The following is a 27163-nucleotide window of genomic DNA, read 5'->3' as shown; positions in this document are numbered from 1 at the left end:
GTTCCGGTTCAGCCTTGAGGAGGCTGGCTTCTCAGAAGCCTGTGGACAGGCCCGTGTCCTAGAAACGGGGGGAGAGCGGGGCAGGGGGCGTCTCGGGGGGCAGGCGGCAGAGCCGTGCTTCCGGTAGCCACTGGGACATCAGCCGCCAGTTCGCCCAAGGTACTGCCTCTGCCCCCACGGAACGCGTCCGAAGGGCAAGAGGGACACAGCTGGTGCCACAACCTGTCGGCGGGGACATCCGTCAGAAACACAGAGCAGAGAGTGTGGCGTTCCCCGCCTCGGCCACTCACACACACGCTCACTCACACGCACACTCCCGACAGGTGAAATGATGCCTGGAGAGAAGTGAGGGGCTGCTCCCCAGTCCACACACTGCTTCCCCCTCCTTTCCTTATCTGGGGTATCCCACCAACCATAGGCCTCCCCACCCCCACCCCTGCTCCAAAAAAAAAAAAAAAAAATCCCAACAATTCTTTTCATAAGCTATTTCTCAAAGAACAAAACGGAACACAAACAAGAAGAATGACGAGTAGAAAACAGGAACAAACAACAACAACAAAAAACACGACCAAAGAGTCTGCATGAAAAGCAAGCATTCGGGAGGGAAACCTTAGCAGCAAAGTAGTTTGAACGCTGGCCTGCTCGGCTCATGCTCTGTCCTGTCCCCACGCGGCTACCGGCTGTTGAAGATCACCTCCAACCAGCACGGGCAACTGCTGATGAACTGGCGGGTGTAACACTGGCCCCAGCCCTTCACGAAGCTGATCTGCACGGTGAAGCCAGTCCACGGCTGCTGCATGAACTCGTGGTCGTTGGGCCGCTGCAGGCTGTACGCCTTCTCGTAGTCGAAAGCCTTGATGGAGAAGCCGGGGAACACCTTGTGCACCAGCAGTGTCCTGGAGTCCGGGTTGTCCAGTGTGGCGGACTTGATGAAGATGGGGTAACTGCTGCGGTTGTAGACCCACACGCCGTCCACCTCCCGCGTCAGCTGGATGCCACAGCCGATTTTGCTCCGCACTTTCTGCACCAGCTGACTCTTGTTGTCCGAATTGAGCTGTCCGAGGCAGAAGCCGTTCCCCTGAGGTAGATCATAGAAGATGTCCAGGGAAGGCTCCTGGACACAGTAGAGCCTTCCCACTCGCGTCTTCTCCTCCCAGTATGCCACCACGCACCAGTGTGACCGATCCCCAGGCTCCAGAAGAAGTTGGGAATCTGCAAGACAAAAAGGGGGGCGCACGGTTGGTGGCGGAGGGGACTGGCGTTTGCTTTTGCTTCTAGGACCAAAACACACACTCAGTGCCAAGGCAGAAGGGAGGAGGGGCGGCCGTGGTCCTGGACCGGCTGCAGGCCCTGGAGTCTGGAATCATGACCCAGTAAGAGAAGAGCCCGGCTTTCCTGGTGCACAGCCCTGAGCTCCCCCAACCTGGCCAGGGAAGCCCCATCCTTGCAGAGCACGGGCCAGAGGTGCCTGAGTCTCGTGGCTCTTGCTTTTAAGGTTACAGGTGGCCTGGAATTACAGGTGTTTCAACTGGACGCAACTTTGAAAGCCATTGATGCCAGCGCCCTGGGCTGTCCTGATGGGAAACCCAGGACCCAGAAAGCTTGTTACTCAGAGCCAGGCAGTGACACAGACAGATCCAGCACCCTGGTGGTCCCCCGCCACCACTGTCCAGCAGCTCTGCACAAAAGGGGTCAATTCAAAATGCCCAATCACAACACACACTGGGACATCAAGCCAGACTACCTTAACAAAACTGGTTCCTGCCCAGCCAGAAGGTGAGGAGTCCAAAACAGAGAGGACCATGTCCTGGAAGTGGCCCCAGTGGCCGTGCCAAGGGGTGCCCCCTCCCCCTTTTCCCCTAGGCATCCTGACCCTGCACAGTGCAAGGCTGTTCCTCCCCCAGGGCCTTCCTGCAGGCCCCACCCGGCTCTGCAGAGCCCAGGGTGAGTCTGTTAAGGTGATTTTCCCAACCCTCTGCTCCCGGGACCTGCAAGGGAGGGGGGATCGTAGGGAGGGCAGGGGGCCAGGCGGCTGGCATTCCGACTCCTCCTTAAGCTGGAGCCAGCGGGCAGGCCTCAGACTGGGGCCCATAAATCTCCCTAGCCCAGCCAGGCTGCAGGGACGCTGTGGTTTGTGGCGGCAGGGTGGAGACCGGAAGTCTTGTATTTGTTAACAAAAAAAAAAAAAAAGAAAGAAAGAAAAAAGAAAACGGGGAACGGGGAGGGAGGCAAGAAAGCCCGGCATGCCACCCTCCCTGCAGCCCGGCCCTCCCCGTCTGGTGGGCTGGCAGGGACTGAAGTGTGACTCGCGTTTCACTGGGGTCTGTGTTGGGAGCAACCGGGCTCCCAGAGGCCCTGACAGGGAGCTGCCCAGTCACAGGGGTCGGTCGGCGGTAGGAGGAGGGCTCGGGGCGCCTGTCCTGAACCCCAGTGGGCTGTGGAACCGGTGCAGCTTAACACAGACTCATTCCAGCTTCTGCAGGCATGTTGGGACCTGGGCACCAGTCGGCTCCATTAGTGCTGTTTTTTTTTTTTTTCCTAAAGCAGCAGCCAGTCCTGGATGGAGGTGGCCTGTGAATAAGTCTGCACAAATAATGCACACACTGCACTCCACCAAGGCAGCCACGAACACACACACGCGCGTGCTGAGCTGTGGCCGTGGCAGGGCTCATCTCTCCCCCTCCCTCTCCACCCCCAACTTTGAAATCTATGCCCAGAGACTGGCGGTCACCACCCATCCCTGGATGGCCGGGCGTGCGCTGCCTAAGTGTGTGTGTTATGGCAGCGTGCGTGAGAGCACTGTGTGTCCCTGGGCTGTGTGTGCTCTCTCTCTTTCTCTCTCTCTCTCTCACACACACACACCTTGCAACATATGGGAAAACATGAGAGAGGCAAGGGCTCTGAGCAAAGAGTGAATCATCAGGCATCGGCGCGTCTGCAAAGGATCCATCAACTGCTAATAAAGCGGCGAGTGCGGGCAATCTTTGAACTTGGGAGTTCACCTCCCAAGGCTACACCAGAGGCCGGTGACAGCCACGGAAGCCAGAAGATCTCTGGCGGAGAGAAAGCCCTGGCTGCCCCCAGCACACACCTGGCCTGGGAGAGGGGCTGGGCAGGGGCGCTGGGGGTGGGAGACTCCTCCCTCGGGGAGCCCCACTGGGTGTCAGGCAGCCTAGCGCCACTGGAAGCTGGCAGGCACTGGCAGGGAGCAAGGAGGAAGAGGACCTAGGTGCCCCATGCCAGGCCCCAAAGGGGCGGGGCCTCTCGGGGCAGAGGGAGCTGGGAGGGGGCGGGGAGGGGCGCTCCAGCGGGATTCTCTTTCATCTGGGCAGCCCGCGTAGCTACCTGCTACCAGACCTCTCCTGGAAAAAGCCTCTTTCTGTTGAGGTTAATGGCCCAGCCCAGATAAAGGGTGTCCCTGAGTGTAAACAGGGCCCCTGAGAGCCGGCAGGGTGCCCCCCTCCCACCCCGCCCCCCCCCCAGGGCAGCTCTGCTCTCTGCCTCCTGTCAGGGCTCTTCCTAGCACAAAGACCCGCTCCCCAGCAAATCCACTGCGGGGCACGCAGCCCTGGGTGCTCCCGGGGCACCCCACACGGCAGAGCCCCCGCCAGCCGGGCTGGCTTCTGGGAAGCACTCAGCGTCACTGTCACAGACCAGTTCCCCGAATCGGGCCCGCAGCCCACAAAGTCTCCCCACAGGGCCGGTGTGGGCGCTTGGCCCGGGGCTTCCCAGGCCAGGCAGCCAGGGGCTGAGAAGTCCCCGGGCCTTCAGCCTCAGCTTCTGGCCATCACCTCCGAAAGGCAGAGCCCAGGGGCCCTGGGGCGCTGCCCTCAAGGTCACAGCCTCCCCTGTGTGTTCAGCGCCTCCTGCCCTCCCGCAGGAACTGCACCCAGCTTCTTGCCCAACTGCATGTGCTCATTTTAAAGCATCCCAAAGAAAAGCTCACTAATCAATGCCTGCGAGCGTTTTCTTTTTATTACACTTTAGGGAATTTTTGGAGCAACACCAAAAACATGCTGAGTCTGCCTAAAATTCCTTTAAGGTGTTTTTCCCCCCTTCCCCTTCCTCCTTTTCCTGAAAGCATAAACTCTCCCCTTTAAAGGGAAGGGGGCGGTGGGTGGGGCGTGACCATCCAGCAAGGCGCTCCTGCCGCCGACAGGAGACCAGCAGCTCAGGGACTCTCAGACCCTGGCCAATGGCACAGGGTGACCGGACCCGAAGGCCCCACAGTGGGTCAGCAAGAAACTGTCTTCTTCCTGATTTCTAAACTGAAAGACAAAGATGACCAACAATGGGGTACGAAGCCATTCCAGGCCAGAGAGCTGGGGCTGTCCCAGAGGCACCTGTGGGATTCTGAGCACATAGGAGGCACCCATGGGGAGCAGACGTTCCAAGATTCAGCCCTTCCAGGACATGGGTAAGCTTGGCCAGCAACCAGGAGGCGGGGGTCTTCCCGGCTCTCACCTCTGCAAGGCACTGGACTGCATGTGCAGTCTCTCTGCCAGGGTGCAAGGTGCCCGGGCCCGCAGCCCCCTCCCCGGGGCTCCAGCAGGGCAGAAGGCTGGCGCTGCAGAAGGCAGGCAGACAGGAAGCGAGCCTGGCAGGAAGGGCTGCCTCCCACAGGCCTCTCAGTGCTGATCAGGGGCAAACCAAGGGCAGAAATGTAGACACAGGCTCACACCCGGCAACCCTGGAACGCAAACAGCACCACGCCTCGCCCGCAGCAGCCCAGGGTCCTCCCTTCCCCGGGACCCAGGCGCCACGGCCGGTTGCCTCATCCTGTCCTGCCCTCTGCATCAGACATCTCAAAGGTTAACAGCACCCGTCACCCTGCTCCCCACCCGCTCAGGGAACCAGCTGCTCCGAGAGACGAACCAGCCCGTGGCAGCGACAAGGACACAAGGGGACCAGTGCCAACTCGTCTGACCCGAACCTACCCCAATCACTGCAACACACAAGAACCTTTGCCAGACCCTGTTCCCAACGGGCAAACAACCCAAAAGGAGCGCATACACAGGCAGCTTGAGCGCAGGTCTCTGGGCTCAGCGTGGGTTCGGGGCTCAGCTCTCCCATGCGATGCTCGCGCCCTCAGCCAGGACGCGGACGTGGTACCCCAGGCAGCTCGGGCAGCCCCGCAGTGCAGAGCAAGTCACCCAGGGATGGCGACACCAACTCCCCGTGTTTCAAGTCAATTCTGTTACTAGGAAAAGCCCCAGGCCAAGTGGGGCAGACAGAGGCGCGGCATGTGAGGTCTGACCCAAGAGAGTTGGGTTTGTCTGCAACTTCTCCATGGATCAGAGGGTGGGTAGGAAGGGCTGCGGGGGTCTCCCTCTAAGGCCAGGGTCCAACCACCCGCCCAGGCAGTCCCAGGCATGGCCCACTGCCCGACACCTGCTGTTGCCCAGAGGTGAGCTTAGCAGCGAGGCCGCTGCAGACTGGGTTCCAAGACCACCTGGTTCGCAATCTCAGGGGCTGACATGCACACACCCCTCCAGCAGGGCCTCCCAGGCTGGTACCAAAGTGCCTGGGGCCAGGGCCTGTCTCAAGGTGAGCACTCCACGCATGCCACTCTCATCTCATGGGACTGTATCTTTCTCCAGCTGCTTGGAAAACACTGACCAATCTCTCCCTTGGCTCCTGCCATTCCCCGTGGTGGGAGAAGCGTTCCCAATACTCAGCGAGCATGCACTGTGCACGCATTCTGTTCCGAGTGGCTCATGACGAAAACCCTCGGCGGTGACACAGGACAGCATCACCATCCTATCTTAACAAAGGGGGAAACGAGGAACAAGTCACTTGCCAAAGTGCAGAGCTGGGCTCGGGCCTGGAACGCTGGCCAGGGTGCGCTATGGGTGGGCAGCGTCTTGGGCCAGCAGCTCCCAGTGTGCCTCTTTAAATGCCCCAGGGGAAGACAAGCATCCTTCGGGGCCCGTCTTAGGAAGTGCGATGCCTGCTTTTCCAATGGGGTGTGGGCCTGGCGCCCTTGCACCAAGAGATGGGGCGTGACCTTGGCTCCTTTGCCAGCAAGCTGCTCCTGGGCTTGGCCAGGGGGCACTCCCTGGGAGTCTCAGTGTGACCAGTCCTTACACACTGAGACAGGAACTGGTCTCCGCCATGCAGGTCTCCCAACGGCTGCACCTTTGATTCGCAAATGTGACCCATCCACTTTAAATGCTGGGCCCATTCACTCCTCCACCCTCCAGACAGCACAGACATAAACCAGGGCACATTTTTGCATTTAATTTGCAACAAAAAAAAAGCACCAAAAGAAAAATCGAAAGGGAAAAGAGGTGAGTCAGGTTTTGCAGTGCCCACCTCTCAACCAGTGTTTCTTTCTTTTCATTTCAGAGTTACAAACTTGCATTCTCTCTGCCTTGTCATGCACGGTCTTAGGAAAAGGGGAGTCCCAAGCCAGGGTCTTGTTTATCTGGTTCCTCCCGCTCCCAACATCCACCAAGGTTCGGTGGTGCCCTGTTTCCTCACCCATCACCACTTTCTGCAAAGCTCACGTGAAGGGTACTTCAAAAAGTTCATAGAAAACGGAAACAAAAGATGTGTATTTTGGTGCAAACATTTTTGAAAGCCATGCAAGTGAGAGGTGTTCAGAAAGTCCATAGAAAGTGTGTTTTATGGGAAAAAAAACTATGCATGCACTTCAACAACTTTTTTGCACCAAAATAAATCTATCTTTCATTCCATTTTCTACATCCTTTTTGATGCACCACTTTTCTTATTCAGCAGACCTAGAGTGACTGTGCCCTTACAGCCAACCCATGACGAACAATTAGTAGAGCTACAATGTCTCTTGTGCTCCCCAAACTGGTTTCATCTCCACCTCAAACCACTGCCCCTACCCCCCAGATGTCCAAGTCTGGAGCCCCGAGTTTGGTGAGCACTAGTTAGCCATCAGAGAATCCAGCTGAAGGCAGCGCAGGGCAGGGGGGAAGCCACACAAATCAGAAGCTAAGGTCTGTCTCGCCAGCCGGGCCACCGCTTCCTGTGCCCCAGTGTTGGGCCATGTAAATGACAGTGTGTGCCTGGCTGCAGCAGCCGCTGGCCCCTGAGGAAGCCAGCTCTGTCCCGGCTCGGCTCGCACGCTGGCCTCAGAGGAAGGGTGGGGACTCCCGGCCCAGCCAACCCCATTCATAATATTTATTTACAGTAAACGGCCTCTCTGGCTGTTTGTTGCCTGTGCACCCAGCCTTCTTTCTCAAGTTTGAATTTCAAGGCTCTTCCCCTCCATACCCCGACCAAGATCCCACAGTGACTCCCCAAATCTCGGTAGCTTGCTTCCAAAAGGGGGTTCCCCAACTCTGCACACACAGTGCCCCAAGACCTGCATGGCATGATCTGCCCACACACCCTCTTTCTGGAAGGTGCAGGAGAGGCAAGACCACCCCGCACCCCGATTCACCTGTCACATACGGAGTCCCCAAATTCCTTCTCTGGATCTCCAAAGGAATCACGCACTGATTCACACTCACACACACACACACACACACCACCCAACACACCACCAGAAAGTCCCTCCATCTCCTTTTTTAGTGACCAGCTATATTGCCTCCATGCTAAAGCTCAGCCACAGCCTCAATACAAGTGTGATGCACCCTAAACGAATTCTCTGGAAGGGCAGAAACCCCAGCACGGGGCAGCTTCCACCTCCGGCTTTGCAGGTCTCAGGGCTCAGCCTGTGTGGAAGAAACCCAGCAGCTTCTGCCAAGAGCCTCATTTTAATAAAGCCCGGGGCTCCCAAAGACCCCAAGGCAGGCCCTGCCCGACCCCTCCCCCACCCCAGTTTTTCTAGAGGGTAGGAAAACAACTACAGTGTGCAACAGAAGTCCTGCGCACGCCTCCCCGCCCCTGGCCGCCCTTGTTCCCTAACCATTATGAAAACTGCTGGATGGGATGGCATTTTGAACATTTACTGCATTCCGGGCCAATAAATTCCAGCACAGGATCTGATGGAAAGGCTTCCCCCTCGGCCGCCCGGGCTCCCTCCCTGGCTCCCCTCCCTCATTCCTTCTTTCTTTACAATCCAGAGCCCAGGGCCTGGGCCAGGCCAGGGCCACACTGCACTTACAGGGAAAAACAACACGACGACAGCCGGAGACAGTGCGCAGACTGGAAAAGTTAATCATTACTTCTGTCTGCCTCCGTAATCTAATCTCTCCCAGGCTTGGACACACTCACTGTTCAGCCATCCCAGCCCTTTCACCCCCAGAGCACCCAGGACCTCCCCGAGCCGGGCCTCCCACCCCGACCCTGCAAGCTAGGAGGCCCTGGAGCCCCTCACCCACGGCCAGCCCTTCCTCCCGTGCTGCCTGGCCCCCACTCCCCCAGAGTGCTCAGGCCTCACATAATGAGGGCTCCAATCTGGCTGGGACTCCAGGCTGTGCACTTAAAAAAATTGTTAATGTGATAAATTTTATGTTAAGCCTCTTCCACCACAGTCTCCAAAGGAAAAGTGAAAGGCCCCTGGCCCTCCCCATGCCCTCCTGCCCACAGGATTTCTGCACTGGGGATCCCAGCCCTCTCCCCTGCAAGGCACACACACTGCCCCCACCCCCACCCACCGCGGCGGCCGCCGTGCACCTTCCTGGGAAAGCACCCCCAACTCTGCAGGCTAAGAAAGTCACTTGTACCCCACACCCCACCATCTCAGATCTCTTTCCCTTCCTCAAATCCAAGAACCAAGGAGCACAGAGCCCAGGACGCCAGAGAGCAAGGGACTTGGCGGCAGAGGAAAATACGGAGGCCCAGAAGCCCAAAGCCCTGGCCCTCCACAGGGAGCGGGAACAGGAGCTCGTAGGATGCTCTGCCTCCTGAGTCCCTCCCGGGACTCCTGCAGACCTGGGGCAGGGGTGGCTTCTGAGCGCCCGCAGCAGGCCCTGTAGCTCAGCAAATACCCACTGTCAGGGTTTTCCCGTGACCCCACTGAGCGGGAGAGGGGACCCATCTGCTTTTTAAGAACTGTACTGTGGGGCCGGCGCTGTGGCGCAGCAGGTTACGCTGTGGCCTGCAGCGCTGGCATCCCTGTGGGCACTGGTTCATGTCCTGGTTGCTCTACTTCCGAGCCGGCACCCTGCTGATGCTCCTGGGAAAGCAGTGGAAGACGGCCCAAGTCCTTGGGCCCCTTCACCCACGTGGGAGATTCAGAAGAAGCTCCCAGCTCCTGGCTCCAGCACAGCCCAGCACTAGCCATTGTGGCCATTCGGGGACTGAACCAGTGCATGGAAGATCTCTCTGTAACTCTTTCAAATACATAAGTAAATCTTTAAAAAGAAGAACCCTACGTGGCACCCAGATCTTAGTGAGAACTCAACTTCTTGCTTTTCCTTCTTGGTTACTGATTAATGACGAAGAGGGGGAGGGGCAGTGCTGGCTAAGAGGCTCTAGGGGGCTGCCCCGGCCCCCTAGGAGCTTTGCCAGCTGAGCGGCTGGCTGCCCCTGACTCAGCCGGGCAGGGGGAAGTACCAGAGGCTGCCAGCGACCCCAGAAAATGCAGACAGGCCCGTGTGCTGGGGCACAGTCGCATCGCGGCGCCACAGACCCAGTAAGAAGGCAATACAGAAATGACCCAACATGGGAGCCACCAACAGCAACAGTCGCTGGCCATGTTATCTCCTGACCCATCGAGGCAGAGGACAGGGGAGTCACGGCAGCTCTTCCATCTCCACCCTGATTAGAACCCAGGCCCAGCCAGCCCTCCAGGGCCTTTCTTCCCCAAAAGGGCTCACAGAGGAGGAGTAATTCAATCAGTGAGCTCCAGGGAGCCGGGCCCCCGGGGAACAGACAGGGCAGGATGAGCATAAAAATGCAACCTTGTCTTAGATGACGTCGAGCAGTCAGCCCCAGACAGACCCGGGCCTCACACACGGGGCTGGGAACTCAGAAATGGGCTTGACCTTCAGATTCAAAATGAAAGAGCAAGAGTTTCACTCCCGGCTGTCTTCACGTGAATCAGGCCCCCGGGAGTAACAGACAGAAAGGACAGGCCAACTCCAGCCAGGGCAGCAGGCATCAGACATTGTCCCTCCACAAGCCACCACCCCCTGGCTGGGCCTGGAGGGTGGACCCTAACCATCACCTCCTGCTGTTTCTTTGCTACACCAAGGCAGGTGGGGGAGGGGTAGAGGCAGGAGTGCAGACTTCTAAGAGCCCAGCCCACCCTGCAGACTCTCTCACCCCAGGGGCCCATCTCTGCCAGCCCCCACACACCTGCTGTCACTGGTGTGAACTCTATGGGGGCCGGCAAATGGATCCACCACCCTCCACCCTCCACACGCACAGTAGGGACTCAAGAAACATGCGCCACATGGATGGAGCGCCCCTTCCAACACCGGCTTCCTGCAAAGCAGGCGGCCCACCCGGCTTCACGCCGGCCAGAGGCAGGCGCAGGTGAGGCAAGAGCAGGCCTCCCAAGTAGGGGTCAGCCAAAGGGGCCAAGCTCCTCTCCCAGACCGCTCTGCACCCCCACCCCGGGCAAATGAGCCAGACCGCTCTGCACCCCCACCCCGGGCAAATGAGCGAGTGCGGTCCCCGGGGGCCTGGCGCCGGTCAGCAGCCTCTGCGGGCCCGCCACCTGCCCGCAGCACTCTGCCTTGGCGTCCTGCTCTGTTTGGACAAGTTCCCCCGCGCGGGTGTTCAACAATGCTTTTACACACCCCACGGCTCTTGTTGTGTGATGAAAGCAAAACAAAGCACGCTCTGGCAAAGGCGGGGAGGGCGGGCTGGGACGAGCGGGAGGGAGCCAGCCACACACACAAGCCTCTTTCCTGTGGCTCCCGGGGGCCCGGGTCGGGACACTGCCTCCCCCCACCACCTCTGCCCAGTCTTCCCAGCCCTGTCTTCCCAGCAGCGACAGGCATGCTCACTCCCCCACCCCACCCCCACGCCACGAAGCCCCCCCTCATTCTTCACTACCAGGCACCCCAAAATAAAAGTCTCATTTTCAGTGGAAGGGTTCCTGGGGAAGGAATCAGGAAACCTCTGGGCAAATTCCTCCTCTCCCCAGCCCAGCCCCCAACCCCTAAAAAATTTAGTTTTTCTTTTTTGCAAGTTAAAGCCGAGCTCAGGACGCTGGGTGGGGCTCGGTGTTGGGGCCGGAGCAGCCAAACCAAAATTAGCTCCCAGCCAAGAGCCGCTTGGCCTCACCATTTGGGAAAGGAAGCTGAAAAAGTCCTGAAAGATTCCTCAGTAAACCGGGAAAGAAGGCTCCAGTGAACGTTTCAACTGAAGGGTGACCCTTGCGGGAAAATATTTTTTTAAATAATAAAAATAACAGAAAGGTCTCAAGCAGTCTTTTTCTTAAAGAAAATGGCCTGAAAGTTCTCTTGGGAGTGGAAGGGAAGGAGAGGAAGAGAAAAAGCACAAGACACAGAGCCAGCCGCCCCTGCCTCTACCTCTCCCCTCACAACTTTTTTTCTGGAGTTCTTCTCAAAAAGGGGGATGATGTAATTTCCTGTCTTGTCCCAATATTTCCTGTTAAGTGACAAGGTGAAAGTTATCGCCCCGTTTTAAATAACTGTCGGAGCTCCGCTGAAAGGTCCTTTTCCCACCCAGGCACCATCCCTATTACACACTGTCCCCGTCCTGGGGGCATGAAATGCCATCGGTTTCTACTCCTTTAAGAGTTGGTTCAACCAAAAGCCTGGTTCTCCCGACAGCAGCTTCCACGGGAACTGGGCACTGGGCACGTAGCCCAGTTCCCTAAGGTGACCCCACGAGGAGAAGCAGAAGGGGCTGGGGGAGGGAGGGCGGAGAACCCCCCCCCCCGCCCCAAATGAGCCAGCACCGTTTGGGTGCAGAGGCTGCGATCAAGCGAATGTGGCTTTCTTGGTGTGTTAGCCACTAAATTGAGAACCCTGCCTCAACAGTTAATAATATCTTCCCACTGAAAATAGCCCGGAGAGGAAGCCTGCGTGTGACAGTAGGCACGCGGCCAGCCGCTGGGCGAGCCATTCAATACGCAGTGAGAAAGATGCTGGGGCCAGCGGTGACCTCCCAGTGGCTGCGCTTACAATATCCTCTCACAAGGGCCAGCGCCCGGGCCAGCCATGCCCTAGAAGCAAGGTGAGGCTGTCCCACGGATGGGGACTCCAGCTCTGTCCCTGGGCTGGGCAGGCCAGCAGGCACAGGTACACGCACCTCCCAAGGCAGGAGGGTCAAGCTCTGAAAAGGAACCAGAGGAAGCCGCCTGTCTCTATTTCCTGGGAAAGTAGAAGTTGGAAACTCAACGCAGAGCTTCACCTGCTTGCTCAGGTGAACCACTCCTGAGGTACGGGCTCCCACAAGTGTCCTGCCGGCCCCATAAGACCTCAAGGGCGCTATGGAAATGAGCACCATTCGCACCTGAGAACTATCTCCTGTTTCCCAGTCAAGCCTCCAGACATTGCTCGCTGGTCATCCAAATGCCTGCAGAAGCGACTATGGGCCACTTTTCGCACTTGGGATAAAACACACGAAGCAGAAAAGCGCCAGAGATACTGGGTCCGTTCCTGGAACTGTGCAACCACCGCCACCATCCACAGAGGCACAGAACATTTTGTCACCCCAAGAGAAAATCCCCTGCCATGGGTCACTTCTACAATGTCACAGCAGCAAAGCATTGTGTCAGGGCACAGCTAATAGTCCCTTTCCCTCAAATGGTTTTACCACAAAGCGAACACACACACACACACACACAAAACCACCAAACCTCGCTGGAGAAGAGAATCCCAAGGGACTCAAAGATGCAACAGGAAGCAGCCTTCTATACCTTTCACCCCACCGGGTTAAGACACCTGCTCTGAAGGGGCTGCCTGGGGTTCGAGGCCTGGACTGAAAGCCAGCCTGCCTTCATACCACTACACTATCACCTAATAGTTTGGAACAGTTGCATCAAGAAGCAAGAAGCAAGGGAAGCCAAAGTCGATGGGGAATTCTTTGGCATTTCCTCCTTCCCCACTGCGCCCCTGGCTCTGAGCTTGCCTGGAGGTCCCCTAAGGTTTAGAGGCCTACCCGGCGCTACAGCCAGGCAAGAAAGCTGCACCCCCTGGAGCCAGGCCTTCACCTGGCCCCCTCCCGTCCTCCTTGGCTGGCCCAGCTCTGCCTCAGGGACAGGATGCAGCAGGCAGTGGCTCATCTAGTCTGGCCGGCAGAGCAGCCCAAATTTGTTCCAGAGACTTTAAATGCTGTCACCCTGCATTTAACCCCTGCCTTACTGCCTCATTCTTTCCAGGACAAAAGGGGTTTTATCAGTGAGCCCTGCTCCAGGGGCGGGTGCATGACCCCGGGCGCTGCAGAACAGGCCAGCAAACAGCCTGGCTGCGCCCAGGACTGGTCGTCAGCAGGGTGTGGGTGTGCACCAGGTGAGCCGCCCTAGCCTTGAGTCATTAGGCTGGCTGCTGTAGAGGGAGCTGCAGGCAGACTGTGTCCCTGGAGTTCCAGACTGTCATTCCTCATAGTGGCCTGGGGAGAAGGGGGCGGGCGGGCGGGCAAGGAGCTCACTCAAGGTCACGTGTGTCTGTCTGACTCTCAGAGGCCAGCAGGGCTGAGCTCCATCCAGAGCCCCTCACCTCCACCGCACAATGGCCTTAGAGACCTCCAGCAAACCAGTAAAGCAGACCCGCAGAACACTTGCAAACAAGGCACCCAGGGCCAGACTCATGATCACAATCCAAGCCAGACAATAAATAATTGTTCACATGCAGCTGAAGAACTTTCCTTCAAACAGGATGGAACAATCTTTCCTAAGCCACTTGGTGTGAGCCCAAGTCAACGGAGGACCAAGCCAGGGCTGCATTTTCAGATCATATAGGCATTTCTGACGGCTCTCCGCTGGGCTAAGTCAGAGGCCAAGTGGGGATCAAAGAGCAGGAGGGAAAAGCATTCCTGGGTGGAGGCTGAATCAAGAGCGCTCCCATCCCCCAGACGCAGGCACTGGGAGCCAGGAGGTAAGCTAAGACCTTAGCAAAGGTGGAGGCTCGGAGGCCCTCCACCTGGCCCTGATGCCGATGCGAGAGCGTGCCGGTCTCCTCTGTCCCCACCTCCCTCCTTCAAGTCCAGGGAGCCCCTCCTTTGAAGCTGAAAGAGCTACGAATGGTGGCTGGCCTCCAATCCCTGCCCGAACCGGCAGCTCCACACAGGAATACAGCCCGGAGAAGGCTGCAGCATGGCTCTGCACTGAGCAATCGAGAACTCAAGTGCCTTCCAGGCCTCCAAACCAGCTCGGTGGACAGATGTGATAGCCGCCCCAACACACACACACACACACACACACTCTCTCTCTCTCCAAGTAGAGGCTGCAAAGGTGACACCTTCATCCACAGGCTTCCCACCATCCAGCTGGACCCAGGAATCTCCCAATCAAGTCAGACCTCTCCAAGCTGGTGCTCCCCGAGCCATGACACGTGGGGTAGCAAGGGCTGCACACCTTTCAAAAGACAGAAGGCCCCAGAGGGGTGCGCTCAGACTGCCAAATCCCATTTGGGAACCAATCCACAAACACTACCCCCCCAGGCCTGTATTGCCCACAGAGAGGCTGCCCCACGGGTCGCTGGTCCCATGGCAGAGGGCCCCAGCCCTGCCCGGAGCAGGCATCTGCGCCTGTGCATGGCTCTGTCTGTCCGTGCGTCTCCAGCGCACACACTCACGCACACACATAGGCTTGCACCGAGCCATCCATCTGTCTCGGAGAGCCGGCTGTCAGAAATGAAAGTACAATCTCCTGGAACCAAGTCACTGCCTTCTAAAAATGTCCCCGTTTTCCCAGACCGAGGAAACTTGCAAGGGTGGGGTGTGTTTCGCTGCGAGTCCCCAAGGACCAGCCCTGCGGTTCCGCTCCCCTAGAACCAAGCTGGAATTCCAACCTGCAGCCAGCGCTGCTCGCCTGCTCCCCTTCCCCAGGGCGGGCGCGCAGGGGCGCAGGAAAGGGAAGGGCCAGCACCCCTGCATCTCAGGAGGGCCTTTGAGCACTCCCCACCCCCACCTCCGAGGCACCACATTTTCACATTCGCCTGTTTTTTCTTTCCCTTCTTCCCTTGCCAAGAGAATCAAGCCCTGGCTCCCGCTGCCGACCTTCCTCCCACCCTAAACTGAGCCCCATTCATTAAGCCCGCTCTCAGCCAGGGCAGGACAGGAAGGAAAACAGCACACAGGGCCTGTGAAAGAGACTCAGAGAGGTGACTGCAAGCGGGAGGAGGGAGAAAGCCCAGGCGGGCGCCCGGCTCAGGCTCACTCCCCCCCTTTCCCTAAGGGCCCCTAAGGGCAGCCAGCCACCCAGCCCTGCGGGCTTCCTCCCCAGCAAGGCAGACACACCCAGGCCACCCCCGGGGGCCGTCACCTTCTCCAGAAAAGGAGGGGGTGGAGCTTTCTCCATTTACAAAACCGGCTGGACCCCGACCAATAAAATCACCTTCTGGGGGCATTCTCGCAAGAGGAGAGCCCCTGCTTTGTTCTGTGCCCATCCGCTCCCCAGCAAACACCCCCACACCACAGCCATCCACCCAAAAACCAGTCTCCACGAGGCAACCCCCCAACCCCCACTCCCGGCATGCTGTGGCACAGGATTAATTCACCACCCTAACTACCCAGGGAAAGAAGAAAGAGCTCCAACTTTGAAGCCTTGGAAATTAGTAAATCAAGAGCTAAAACTCAAAACAAATGCTCTTTCATGTGGAGTGCCCCTCCTTCTCTCTCTCTCTGCAGATCCGTGGGGTCCTGAGACACACACACACACACACACACACACACACACACACACACGCTGCTGCCCTCCCTGTTCCTGTGAGTGGCTGCGGGAGCCTTGCGGGAGGGGAGGCGTGGCCAGGGCGTAGCTGCCGACCCCTTTTCCCCCAGTTTCTTTCTAGGACTAGGAGAGCTTTGGGGAGCAGAGGAGGAGGCGCAGGGCTCGGGTTCGGCCGCGCGGGAGGCTGTCTGGCTCTCTGGTTCAGGGCTGGGTGAGAGGCGCACAGGCTAGTGGCGGAGCCCGAGCCTGGTGTCGTCATTTCCTCCAGAGGAGACAGACAAGATGTTATCAATAAGACAAACCTTCTGAAAAGCCCCTTTCAAACGCTACCACTTCCCTTGCTTATTTCATGTGGTTTGGAGGGGCCAGGGCTCCTCCCTGCACATCCAGGGCTTAAAAAATAAAACCATCGGACAACATCCTGAGGGTGTTGCTCTGCCCCGACCCCTTCCTCTCTCTCCTCCCTGGCCTCCGCTCCTTCCAGAACCCGCGCAGCCTTAGAAAGCAGAAGACTCGGCCGCAGACTGCGTCGCTGGCTTCCCCTCCCCACGCCTCTGTGGTCCCGGACAACCCTCAAGCCTGAGCCCCCACCCCCTCTGGGGCGGGGGGATCCAGGGTCCCTCTTTGCCCTGCTCATTAGCAGCTTTGGGTAAACAATGCCCTCTGTCTTGGTACCTGGCAGAGTATATACTGCAAGAAATCAAAACAAACACAGGTCTCCTCGCAGACACCCTCAGCAAACTAGAGCTAGACCCCTCCAGAGGACTGCCTGGCAGGGAGAGCCTCCAGACAGCGCTGCCAACGCCACAGACAGGGTGCACCTGACAAGACACCACCACACTACAGTCTGCACAGCTTCCGGCTGAGCTGCTGCACCGCCATCTACACCGATGTCCCCAAGGCAAGAAGCACCACGCGCTCAGCACCACGCGTCACTTGCCTTGCTTCAGCCACTTCCTACAGCAACCTGCGGATGGCATGGCAGGCTGGGGAAGGGGACGACTTGAGCCCAAAACCCACATGCCTCCCACTTATGCCACCACTGAGTTCCTCCAAGGGTCACCTCTTCTGTCCTTGGGGACAATGACCGGCGGGCTCCCCAGCACCAGCACCTGCTGTCTGTGTGCCCCCGCCCAGCTGCGGCTGTGCCCACGCTTGGCGGCACCTAGCAGGACTTGCAGGAAAATTTCAAAGCTCTGCTCTGATTCCATGCCACACTTACACTCTGCCTTCAGCAAGTTGCCTGAAGATGGGCCCGCCTCCTTCAGGGCACCCCACGCACCCAAGGGCCAGAGTGAAAATCAACTTATTAAACGCATGGCTCCATGACGCCCCAAGTCACCAAGTACAAGTCCCCTGAGCCAGGAGCGGCTTCAAAATATCCACACACTGCTTCGCCCACAAGACCAGCCACCTGCTGGCGCACGGAAGGGAGCGTGAACTCCCACTCTGGCCATTTCAAGAAACCTTGGACTTGCTGGGAAAACAGGAGAAAAGCCCCTTACCTGAAAGCCCCCCAGGGGCCAGATAATTCGTTCCCCCTGTTTCAGCGGAGGAAGGCACAGCATCTGGACAATCTGCTGCGGATTCAAAGAGGAGAGAGAAACGAGTCAGTGCACAAATGAAAACACCTCGACTCAGCTCACGCTCATTCCCGCAGGCTGACTGCGGCGCGGCGCTGGCTGTCACAGCATCAGGCAGACCTTGTCGCCCGCCTGGGCTGGCCAGCCGGTTAATCATCAGTCAAGTCAGCCTCTGTGGCGCACTGGCTGCCACCTCTCTGCACCACAAGGCCCCCATTGAGGAACCCAGGTAGTTCCCAAGGTCAAGGAAGTTCCCGTTGTACTTTCTCCACCCTGCTTGCTCCGTCTTCCCCGCCAAAGGCCAAGCTTCCTTGTGGCCTCTACCACTCCCGGGGACGAGAGTCTAGCCCTCGTCGCTTGGAAGCAGCCTGATTCTGAGTTCTCCAGAGACGCAAAATCGACTCCTGTCAAGCAGACGAGAGGCGCTGTACACAGGCACACACCTGTGTGGCCAGCACCGGATGGAGACAGAGCGATCTCAGCAAGACTGCCAGCCACGCGGCCAGGTTCCACCTCCTTCCAGGCTGGTTCCACACCCCCCACCTCTGGAAGCCTCGCTGGGCAACCTCAGACCCGCAAGGCTCCCTGCCCTGTAAAATCCTTGCAGCACCCAGCACTTGGGACTGGCTTCTGCTCCCCTCACCCACACAGCCTGTCTGCTCTAACGATGAGCTTCTCTACCATCCAGGGGCTCAGCGTGCTGATCAACACTAATGAGGGTAGAGATGATTCCAGTTGAGACACAGACTCCACAACCACCTTCCAAGCAATTCAAAACAAAAATCATGCCCATGAACCACAACCACGGAGTCCCACGAAACAAACGCACTTGACCCTGCAGGCTGCCTGGTGCTCCTGGTGCCACTGCCAACCTTGCTGCCTTCCGGCCGTGAGGCAGACACACTGCCTTGGTTCATGCAGGCTCCCGTCCTCCCACACGCGGGGTGGGGTGGGGGAGGGGGAACAGCAGGACGATAGCCCTGGGACAGGCACCACTGGCTTCCACCTGCAGCCCCTCGGCCGCCCAGGGAAACAGGAAGCCAAACCAGGGAGGCCTGTAGCCCATGGGAGTCTTGGGTCCCTCCCTCCCACGCATCCTCCAACCACTGTCTCCCAAGCCAGAACTTTTCAAGAACTCCCCGCAACAGGGGAGGGGCAGGCGGGGGAGTGGTGGCGGCAGACAGGGGAGGGCAAGAAGTCTATGTGTAATCTCATTTTATCCGGGTAAAGTATAATTCCTAACAGGAATATACAGTTTTACAACACATACTCCATCAAATGGAAAACAACAGGGGAGGCAGGAAACGAGTTACTTGTTAAATGGTGCATTCCCTGTGCCTCCTAGGCAGCTTCCAGGGCCCTCACCATTTTCTAGAAAGGCCTCAGGACCCTCGCCCTCCACCCACCCCCACCTTAAACACCGGTGACGCATCCACAGCCACGCCCCCCAGCTCGGGCTGGGCTGGCAGGATGCCAGGGGCAAGGTGTGTTTCCAAAGGGAAGCCTGGCATCTCAGGGCGGAGCTGGGACCACAGTCAGGGTGTCAGCCCGTCTCACATCAAAGGTGAGCCAGCTCCGTGGCGGCAACCACAAGCGTTTTTATGAAATGGTCTCTGGCCCTCTGCAGTGCCTTTGATCTCCAGAGGGATTTACAAACGCCAATTAGCCCTCCGCCCGCCCTTGTGAAGTAGCAAGGCATACCTGTTCAGCACCAGGTAAACTGAGGCGTCACTGCTGAGCTCAAGGGGCCACCCAGAGAGCCAGGTTGTCCCCAGGAGCTCAGACCCCCCCTCCCTCCCCAGGCAGGCCAGGGGGTCCCGCCCCTCCTCCCAGGAGGCGGGGAGGCTGGGACAAGTCTTCCAGATCCAGCTCTGCCTCAGGCTACCGCCAGCCTTAGTTAGGTCAAAGGGCCACACCTCCAGCCCTCAGCCACACAGAAGCTCCACAAAGTCAGATCTCCAGGGTCAGGGTCCCTCTCACAGGCTGCGGCCTGGGGTCTCGCTCCCCAAAGCCCGAAGCCCTAGGCTAGTCCTGGCGCTCTCATCTACCACTGAACAGTGCGGTGGAAGACTCCCTTCTCCTGGCTGCTCCAAGCGGGGCTGAAAACCCAGCCTGTGGTGCAGCTAGGACATGAACTGTTGACAATGGGGACAGGAGAGGGGGTCCTGCTAAGCGTCTCTCCCCAAGGAAATGCTTCCTGGCGAAGCCAAGACAGTTTCAGCAACTTACTTCTGAACTTAGGTACAGCACAGAAGAACGCCTCCCACGCTGCCAGCCAACAACCCTAAGCATCCCACCCAGCTCTGCCCCAGGTGGTTCACCCCATCCAGAGCGCAAAGAAACCCAGCTATGGAGGAACACTGCACTGTACACACACCATCACACCTGCAGAAAGAATGAATGAACCAAGAAACGAATGAAGTGATCATCTCATCAAACTCATCATCTGGATTTAAAAATACACCTCGTGGTTAAGATGCTCATCAAGATGCCTGCATCCGTATCACAGCGCCTGGGTTCAATGCCCAGCTCTCCTCCTGACTCCAGCTTCCTGCCAGTGCAGACCCTGGGAGGCATGGGTGATGGCTCAAGAGATTGGGTCCCTGCCACCCAGTGGGAGACCCAGGTTTGAGGGAGTTCCCAGCTCCTGGCATTTGGAGAGTGAGCCAGTAGATGGGAGCTCGCTCTGTCTCTGCTTCTCAAATAAACTGTTTTTAAAAGATTTATTTATTTACTTGAAAGGTAGAGCTACAGAGAGGCAGAAGCAGAGAGAGAGAGAGAGAGAGAGAGAGAGAGAGAGGTCTTCCATCTGCTGGTTCACTCTCCAAATGACCAAAATGCTGTCGCTACACCAAACTGAAGCCAGAAACCAGGAGCTTCTTCCTGCTCTCTCACGCGGGTGCAGGGGCCCGCCCAAGGACTTAGGCCATCTTCTACTGATTTCCCAGGCCATAGTAGAGAGCTGGATTGGAAGAGGAGCAGCTGAGCCTGGAACCAGTGCCCGAATGGGATGGCGACACTGCAGGCAGCAGCTTTACTCGCCACGCCACAGTGCTGGACCCCTCAAATAAATTTTCAAAATGTCTTTAAAAAGGCCTGGAAAAGTGAAGAGGGGACCTGCATTAGGAGACCAAGGTCAAAATGCCAGACTAACAAAGTCCTTTGGAGGCTGGGTGGGCCACCAGGGTTCCCCAGCCCGTGCAGGGAGAGCTCAGCTGGCAGCCCCGTCCAGCGCAGGACTTTCCCACCAGCAAACACAGAGGACACAGGAAACACAGCGCCCACGGAACCCCCACCCCAGCATCCCCGCTTCACAAAGTGAGGTCTGGTTCCCAACAGCAAATTCTCACTCCTGCAGACGCAGCCACCCTGGCCCCGGGTGCAGCCGTGCCCAACACTCCAGCAGCAAGCGCGCTGGGACCACACAGCACCCAGGTGGACCAAGTCCAGGCCCTCCCAGGGGCCACAGAGGAACAGCGTGAGCCACAGCAACACGGAGCTCCCAGGTTTCCACCCCCAGCAGTGCCCCAGCCCCCTTCCCACGGCCTCTTCAGAAAAGGGAGTCCCTTGGTTGTGCAACTGGTTAAGATTTTAACAGCTGGCCACTGTAAAACCCTACGCCCGCTCCGCCTAAGTAACCCAAGACCAAAAATTCAACCCAGCGCTCAGGACCTTAAGAATCTAAGTGGCTGATAGGAATTCCCAGGCCCCACACTCTGCCATGCAAGGTGGAGACACAAACCTGGGGTGGCATCCCTCCCCACGGTGTCTGACCACAGCCGCCCGCCGCAGAAGCAGCCCGGGGCGGGCGGCCCCTCCAAGCCCTAGATCTGGCCGTCCTGTGCTCTGTCCAGACCATTTCTCTCAGGGGGGCTTTCTCTGTTGCCACCCCCCAGGCTCTCACACCACAGCGCCTTCCTTCTGTCCCTCACTTTTGTTTTGCTTGAAACAAAACGATGCGGGTGAGTAAGCGACGCTGTGAGCTTCCGACTGGCAGGTTAATCACTTCCTATTGGCCCATCAGCAACCTTCTCTCCCCCTTGGAAATGGCACATTCCTGTCTTTGTGGCTTCTCTGTTTACACACATTTTGCTACCTAATGTCAACACTTGCTAATGAATAAATATATCACTCCACTCACCGAAAATGAGGTCCCGGCCTGGCAGAAGGACTGCTAAGACAGCAAGACCCACCAGAACGTGACCTTGCTGCTCTATGGCTTGGGGAGGCTTCTGGGAACACCATCCTCCCTTCTGATGGAAACCTACAGCTAGGAATGCACAGGGAAAACCAAAAATGGGCCGCCATCGTCCCTGGAAGACCTAACCTTAACCTCCTGCAGGAATTCTTGATGCTTGAAGCCACAGTCCTCGGGGAAGCAGAGCTTGGTCACTCCAGTTAAGGTTTGTTACAAACACAGGGAGTTGGTTATCTCATTAATGACCATTTATCTGGTGTTTTGTAAATCGAAAGCAAAATATCACATGCTCCACAGGCCCCTTATTAGACAGGCACCAGGCAAGCAGCAACGCCTTCCCAGCTTGGGGGAGCTGGTGCAGTCCCAGGAGGGCTGGCTCCGCGCACGGGGCTTCAGTTACACGTTCATTAAAGTATTTAATGTATGACAACGCCCCGGCAAAACTTTTAATTAGTGGGGGGAACGGCCCAACAGCCAAAATGCATGAGGCAGAAGGACCTGGAGAATTCCAGGACCTAAACGGCGCCCAGCCCTTCACTCCTCTCGCGCCAGACCCTTGGCGAAACCAACCATGGCACCAGTGTGCGCCGGTGCACAGGCACAGACGCCAGTTACAGTCTGTACTCTCCAGCAGGTGACTCTGCCTGGAAGAAGGGGCTGCAGGCTGCCAGCCTGTCTCCGGGGTCACCCCCCAGGTCAGTTCTGCTAACCCTGTCGCCTGGCACCGCAGCACCAAAGGTTGGGACCCCTGTGTCGCCAGCCAGAAATCAAACGCGGACAACCACAGCAGGGCTGATGCCAATCTCAAATGGGTTTCTGCCCTGGCCGGGGGCCCTCCCGAGACAAACCAACAGGCAGGCAGAGGTACCCTAAACACTTTCATGACCAGACCAAGGATTCCCAGGAAAAAAAAGGACAGGGCTGACTTGTATGTGACTGGGGCAGGGGGCACCTACTCCCCTCTGGCTTCTGGAACTTCTTAAATGCACCACCATCCTTATCCTAGACAGGCCAAACTCGGCACCTCCATTCCCTCAAACCAGCCCTGATTCCTTGGGCACTCGCCACAGTCTCTGAAGGTTCCCATCACCCTGCTCTGCTTAGTCCCCAAGCCACTTCTTTGTGGCTTAAAGCATCCGGGTATTAAAATCCAACCAGCTTCAGAGGCAGAGGGCAAATATACGTGAAAATGGAACCCAAGGTAAAGCTTATCTAGGAGAGGTCTTTGCAAAAAAGAAAGAAAAAAAAAAGGCAAAAAACCAGTCACACTAACACAAAGTCACCAAACTTCCAGCACAGGAAAACCAGGTGCCACTTGGGGCGAGGCCAGCACCTCCCCAAGGCTGCTGTCTGGACACAAAACACCCCGCTTCTAGCAGAATAGGAAAAGCATTTTTTCCAAGCCATCTACTCACCAGTTGGTTTGAGAAAATCCATCGGGTATCTGGAGTAAGGAGGAGGGGGAGACTCTGGAATTAAAAAGAGGAAATAAAGGCCGGGCCATGAGAAAGAGAGATAGAAACTTATGATAACAGAGGCATTCTTTCGGCCCCACTGTTTGTCTTAGCTGTGGGGGTTGGAGGCAGGGCTGCGGGGCGGTGATTGCCTTGATATTTAGCTGTCAGATAAACAAAAGAGGCCGCCTGGCGCCAGCCTCGGCGCTCCGCTCCTCCACGTCTGCGGCGGCCGCCGCCGCCGCGCTCGCCCAGCCGGGCTGGAAACCACCAGCTCGGCCGCGGCTCGGCCGGGGCCGCGCGCCTCGCGGCTCCCCGGGTGGAGGGGGGACAGCCCGGCCCCGAACCCTAGACCCCCATCCCACCTCCCGCCCCAGCCCCTGCGAGGGAGGCACGGGACTCCCCATTCCCAGCCCAGGGGGAAGACGCGCCCCAAGCGTGCTGGTGAGCTTGGGGGGCACCTCGTCCCAGGCACCTTAACCTTTGAAAGAAAAGGTGGGGTGGGGGGAGAACGCAGGCAAGTGGGAAGACCAAAGGGAAGGGGCTCGGGAGCTCTGTCGGGGGAGCCCAGGCCCCAGCTCCAGGACGGGCAGCAACGTCACCAATGCGCTGGGATAGAGCATTCCAGACCCAGTTCTGCGCCCGTTTGGTGCCAGAGAAAGGAGAAGGCGGGGGACACTCGACTTCAGGCCTCTAGAACGGCGCAGCCCAGGGCGCCATCCCAGCCGGGCCTCCCCTGCTAACCCGAGCCAGGGCAACATCTGGGCCGCCCGTGCCCAGTGTCTCCGCGGCCGCCAAAAGCAGCTCGGCCCTCGCTCTCGCTTCTCCCAGCCTTCCTTGGCGGGCTTGGCCCGGATCCAACTCGGCCACACACCTCAGCGCCTTTCCGGGTGCGGGGGAGGCGTGAGCCCCACTTGTCTCCGCACCCGGGTGCCGATGCGGAAGTGAGGACGTCTTTTTAACCGCCCATCAGTACAGTGTGTGGTGGAGCTGCGGCCACAGGGCCCCTGGGGGCGCCGGACAGACCTGGGAGGGAACCCCCAGGGAAAGCCCTCGGAGCCCGCCCCGGCCCCCCGTGTCTCTCTCCGCCCGGGAGGTGAGTCGCGGCGCCGCGCGCCGGTCGCGGGGCGGGAGCAACTCCTCACCTAGTTCGCAGAGTCGGCTAAGGTGATGGGGGTTGCAGCACACCAGTTCGGGGTTGATCTTCCCGTAAGATTCACAGCAACACAGCCTCTTGACTTCCGAGGAATGCCTGAGATCCGGCCACCTGAACACTTTGCACAGCAGAAGGGGCAGCGAGTAGGACGAGGGCGGCTGCGCGGGCTGCGCGCTGGCGGGCGCCCCCGGGCCCGGCCTGCAGTCCAGGCGGCCGGGCAGCAGGAGGCACGCGGTGCGCGTCCCGCCCCGGGACTCCACGGCCTGGAGCAGCAGCTCCAGCTGCCGCTCCTTCAGTTTCTTGAGCACCGAGTGCGTGAGCGCCTTCAGATCCGCCTCGGCGCCCCCGGCCGCGCCGACGCCCGCGGCCGGCGGGTGGGGGTGGTGGTGACCTTTGGCACCTCGGACCGCCTTGCCCAGGCAGCAGCCAGCCCTGCCCGCGCCGCCGCCACCGGCCCCATGCGCCCGGCCGTCCGTCGCCCCTTCTCCCCGCAGCTCGCCTCCGCCCGCACCCTCCTCCCCGTCCTCGCCGCCGGGCGCACGGCTCCTCCAGAGACGCCGGACGAGCGCAGATCGTTTGGTCCTGAACATGCGGGGCGAGGAGGCGAGGAGAAAAGTCGTTTGCCGGCTAAGGAGCGAACATGACCTCCGCACACCATGAAGAACTCGGGCGCCGAGTTGAGGCAGCAGGCGCAGGCGACAGCAGCAGCAGCAGCAGGGGCCCAGGCAGGAGCGGCGGCGGCCCGAGGGGCGCTCCGTGGCATGCGCCAGTCTCCCGGAGGCCGGGGCGCGCGCGGGGGCCCGGGGGCGCCCGCCGGGGCTCGGGGGCCTGCGCTCCGGCTGCCCCACCCCGCGCGGCCCGCGCCCTGCGCGGCTCTCGGGCCCCGGCGCGCCCCGGAGGAACGCGGCCGCCGCTTCCCTGGGGGCGGCCGAGCCTGCCCCCGTCGGCGCCTCCCCAGCGAGCGGCCCCCCCGCGGCGGCTCCCGAGTGTCGGGCTCGCCAGCCTCGGCTTCCTACATGGAAGATCCGCGGGGGCAGAAACCGAAAGGCGCCCGGCGAGGCTGCCCGAGCGAGCAAAGAGCCTCGTTCCCCCTTGCTAAGCAACTTAATTTGGGGGTGGGGAGAAGCAGGCAATTATAAAAAAAAAAAAAAAGCAGGCACGCGATTTATTTTTTTCCTCTATATCCTTAGTAACCGGATCTCCTCGAATTCCGTGCGCACGAAGGCTCGGGGGAGGGGGCCGAGCGGACTTCACCCCGCATGAGCCGTCTGGCGAAACGTGGAGGTTCTCGCCGAACCTCAGAAGCAAATATGCAAAAGCCCCAGATGAAAACCACCAGCTCGTCCGCCCGCAGCCGGGGCTTGGGAGGAGAAAATGTTTACAAAGTGGAACAAGACGCTTGCGGGGTGCAGAGGCGCATCCACGAGCTACATGCCCGCTCCGTTCCTCGCAGAGCCTCGTTGGTCTTCCTCTCCGTTTCTTCTGCCTCCCCCCGAAAGATCGTGTAATTTTTTTTTTTTAATCCACAGAAAGGTCGGGCTAGGCTGCTTCAATCCTGCGCATCCGGGTGTCCCAGGGGAGTCTCTGGTCTTTCCTCCTGCGGTCCCGGGGGCCCAGGTTCTCGGCGGGGACTTCCTCGGGGCTGGCGGGGGCGCAGGGGCAGAAGATGCTGCCGCTGCGGCTGCGGCGGCGGCGGCGACTGCGCCCAGCGGGGCTGACAGCGCGGGGGAACGCGGCACGGCGGCCACCGCGGGCCCCCGGTGGGTCGCACGCTCCTGCCCCCCCGGGCACAAGCTGCCGGCTAGCGCGGGGGCCGCTGGCGCCCCCTCCCCTGGCCGTGGCTGGCCGCCGGGGCTCCCCGCATGGGCTGCTCGCCCCGAGCCGGCTTCGGCGGCGGGAGGCCCCGGTGTCCTCTCGCCGCCTCCTCTGAGACTCCTCTCGTCGCAGCCGGCTGCCTCCTTGTCCCCCGTCCGCCCTCTCCTGGCGCTCGGGTCCTGCTGCCGCCTCCGGGGGCTCTCCGCGGCGCGCTCAGGGGCTCCGGGGCCGGGCGCTCGGCGGCTCGGCGCCGGCGGGCTGGCTCCGTCTCAGGCAGCTCTCTCCGGCGCGGCTCCCGGACCGAGCACGGCGCCCGGCTGGCTCGGCTGGCGCGGCTCGGGGACAGGATCCTCCGTGCGCCGAGCTGCAAGCGAGTGTGCCCGGGGCTCGCCGCCTCCCGCAAGGCCTCCGGCCCCCGCCCCCTTCCCTCCCCCTTCTCCCCCCTTCCCTCCCCCGCCCCGGCCGCCGCCGCCTCCTCCTCCCCGCCCCCCCGCCCGGCCCTCGGCTCGGCTGGTTCCACTGCGCAGTGGCGCGCCCGGCTCCGGCCTCGTCACGTGGCCGTCTAGACACCCTGTCGCTTTAAAAAAAAAAAAAGCGATTGTGTTTCGCAAACAACAGATCGGGTTTCTAAAAGCTATTTCTCCCCCCCGCCCGCCACCGCCACCCCCTCCTGGGTCTGCAGCAGGGGGACCAATGTGGGGGGGCTGGGGGGGGTGGAGAGGCAGGGGCCAGCGGGGCGCCCAGATCCGACCGAGACCCGGCTGGCGCGGGGGAGGCTGTGTGGACGAGCCGAGACGCCGGGCGGGACGAGCCGGTCGCTGGCCCGACCTGGACCGAGCCGAGCTGCGCCGGGGCCGTCCCGCGCGCGCTCGCCCGCGCGCTCCATTCATTCGTTTTGTTTGAAAGGCGCTGGCGGCCGAGCCCTGGCCGCGCCGGAGGGAGAGGGGTGTAGAGCGCCGCCTGTTCGAAAGACATTCACACCGGGCTGGAGCGGGGCCTGGGAAGTGCGCGCTGCAGGGAACAGCCGGGCCGCCGGGGGCGGGAGGCGGCGCGAGCGTGACCTCAGCGGCGGCCCGCTCCCGCTCCGGGCTCCGGTTTCCAGGACCGCCTGGAGAAGCGTGTCTTGTGCACGGCTGTGGAATGCGTTTGGCTGGCTGACGGGCCGCGAGGGGCGGCATCCCGGCGGGGGGCGGGGGCGGGGGCTCGCCCGCGGGCCGCCCGCAGGTTTCC

At 59.7% G+C, this 27163-nt stretch overlaps 1 protein-coding gene across 2 annotated transcripts; it reads right to left on the bottom strand.

Annotated features, from left to right (window-relative positions):
• Positions 1-25027, bottom strand: SMAD7 (SMAD family member 7). Of its 2 annotated transcripts, none has more exons than XM_051851236.3 (4): positions 24108-25027; positions 22924-22977; positions 17233-17307; positions 1-1212 (listed from the first exon to the last, which is right to left on the bottom strand). In XM_051851236.3, the coding sequence occupies exons 1-4, from the start codon at positions 24706-24708 to the stop codon at positions 674-676; spliced, it is 1269 nt and encodes a 422-aa protein (XP_051707196.1). In that variant the 5' UTR covers positions 24709-25027; the 3' UTR covers positions 1-673. The 2 variants fall into 2 exon arrangements, with proteins under 2 accessions (XP_051707196.1, XP_051707195.1); XM_051851235.3 differs by having other exon boundaries at positions 531-1212; positions 17233-17304; positions 24108-24843.
• Between the last annotated feature and the right edge of the window lie 2136 nt (positions 25028-27163).

Source organism: Oryctolagus cuniculus, chromosome 10 (genome assembly GCF_051225735.1).
Source record: "Oryctolagus cuniculus isolate XC-2025 breed Fujian yellow rabbit chromosome 10, ASM5122573v1, whole genome shotgun sequence".
Lineage (NCBI taxonomy): Eukaryota > Metazoa > Chordata > Mammalia > Lagomorpha > Leporidae > Oryctolagus > Oryctolagus cuniculus.
This window is presented reverse-complemented; position numbering and strand designations above follow the sequence as displayed.

What these genes read in the sequence shown, in the direction of transcription:
- SMAD7 (XM_051851236.3), bottom strand. Translation starts at nt 24,708, where the DNA reads ATGTTCAGGACCAAACGATCTGCGCTCGTCCGGCGTCTCTGGAGGAGC. An exon ending in GGATTTTCTCAAACCAACTG is followed by an intron (nt 17,308 to 22,923) that starts GTGAGTAGATGG and finishes TTGAATCCGCAG; the next exon opens with CAGATTGTCCAGATGCTGTG. An exon ending in GGCCCCTGGGGGGCTTTCAG is followed by an intron (nt 1,213 to 17,232) that starts GTAAGGGGCTTT and finishes TTTGTCTTGCAG; the next exon opens with ATTCCCAACTTCTTCTGGAG.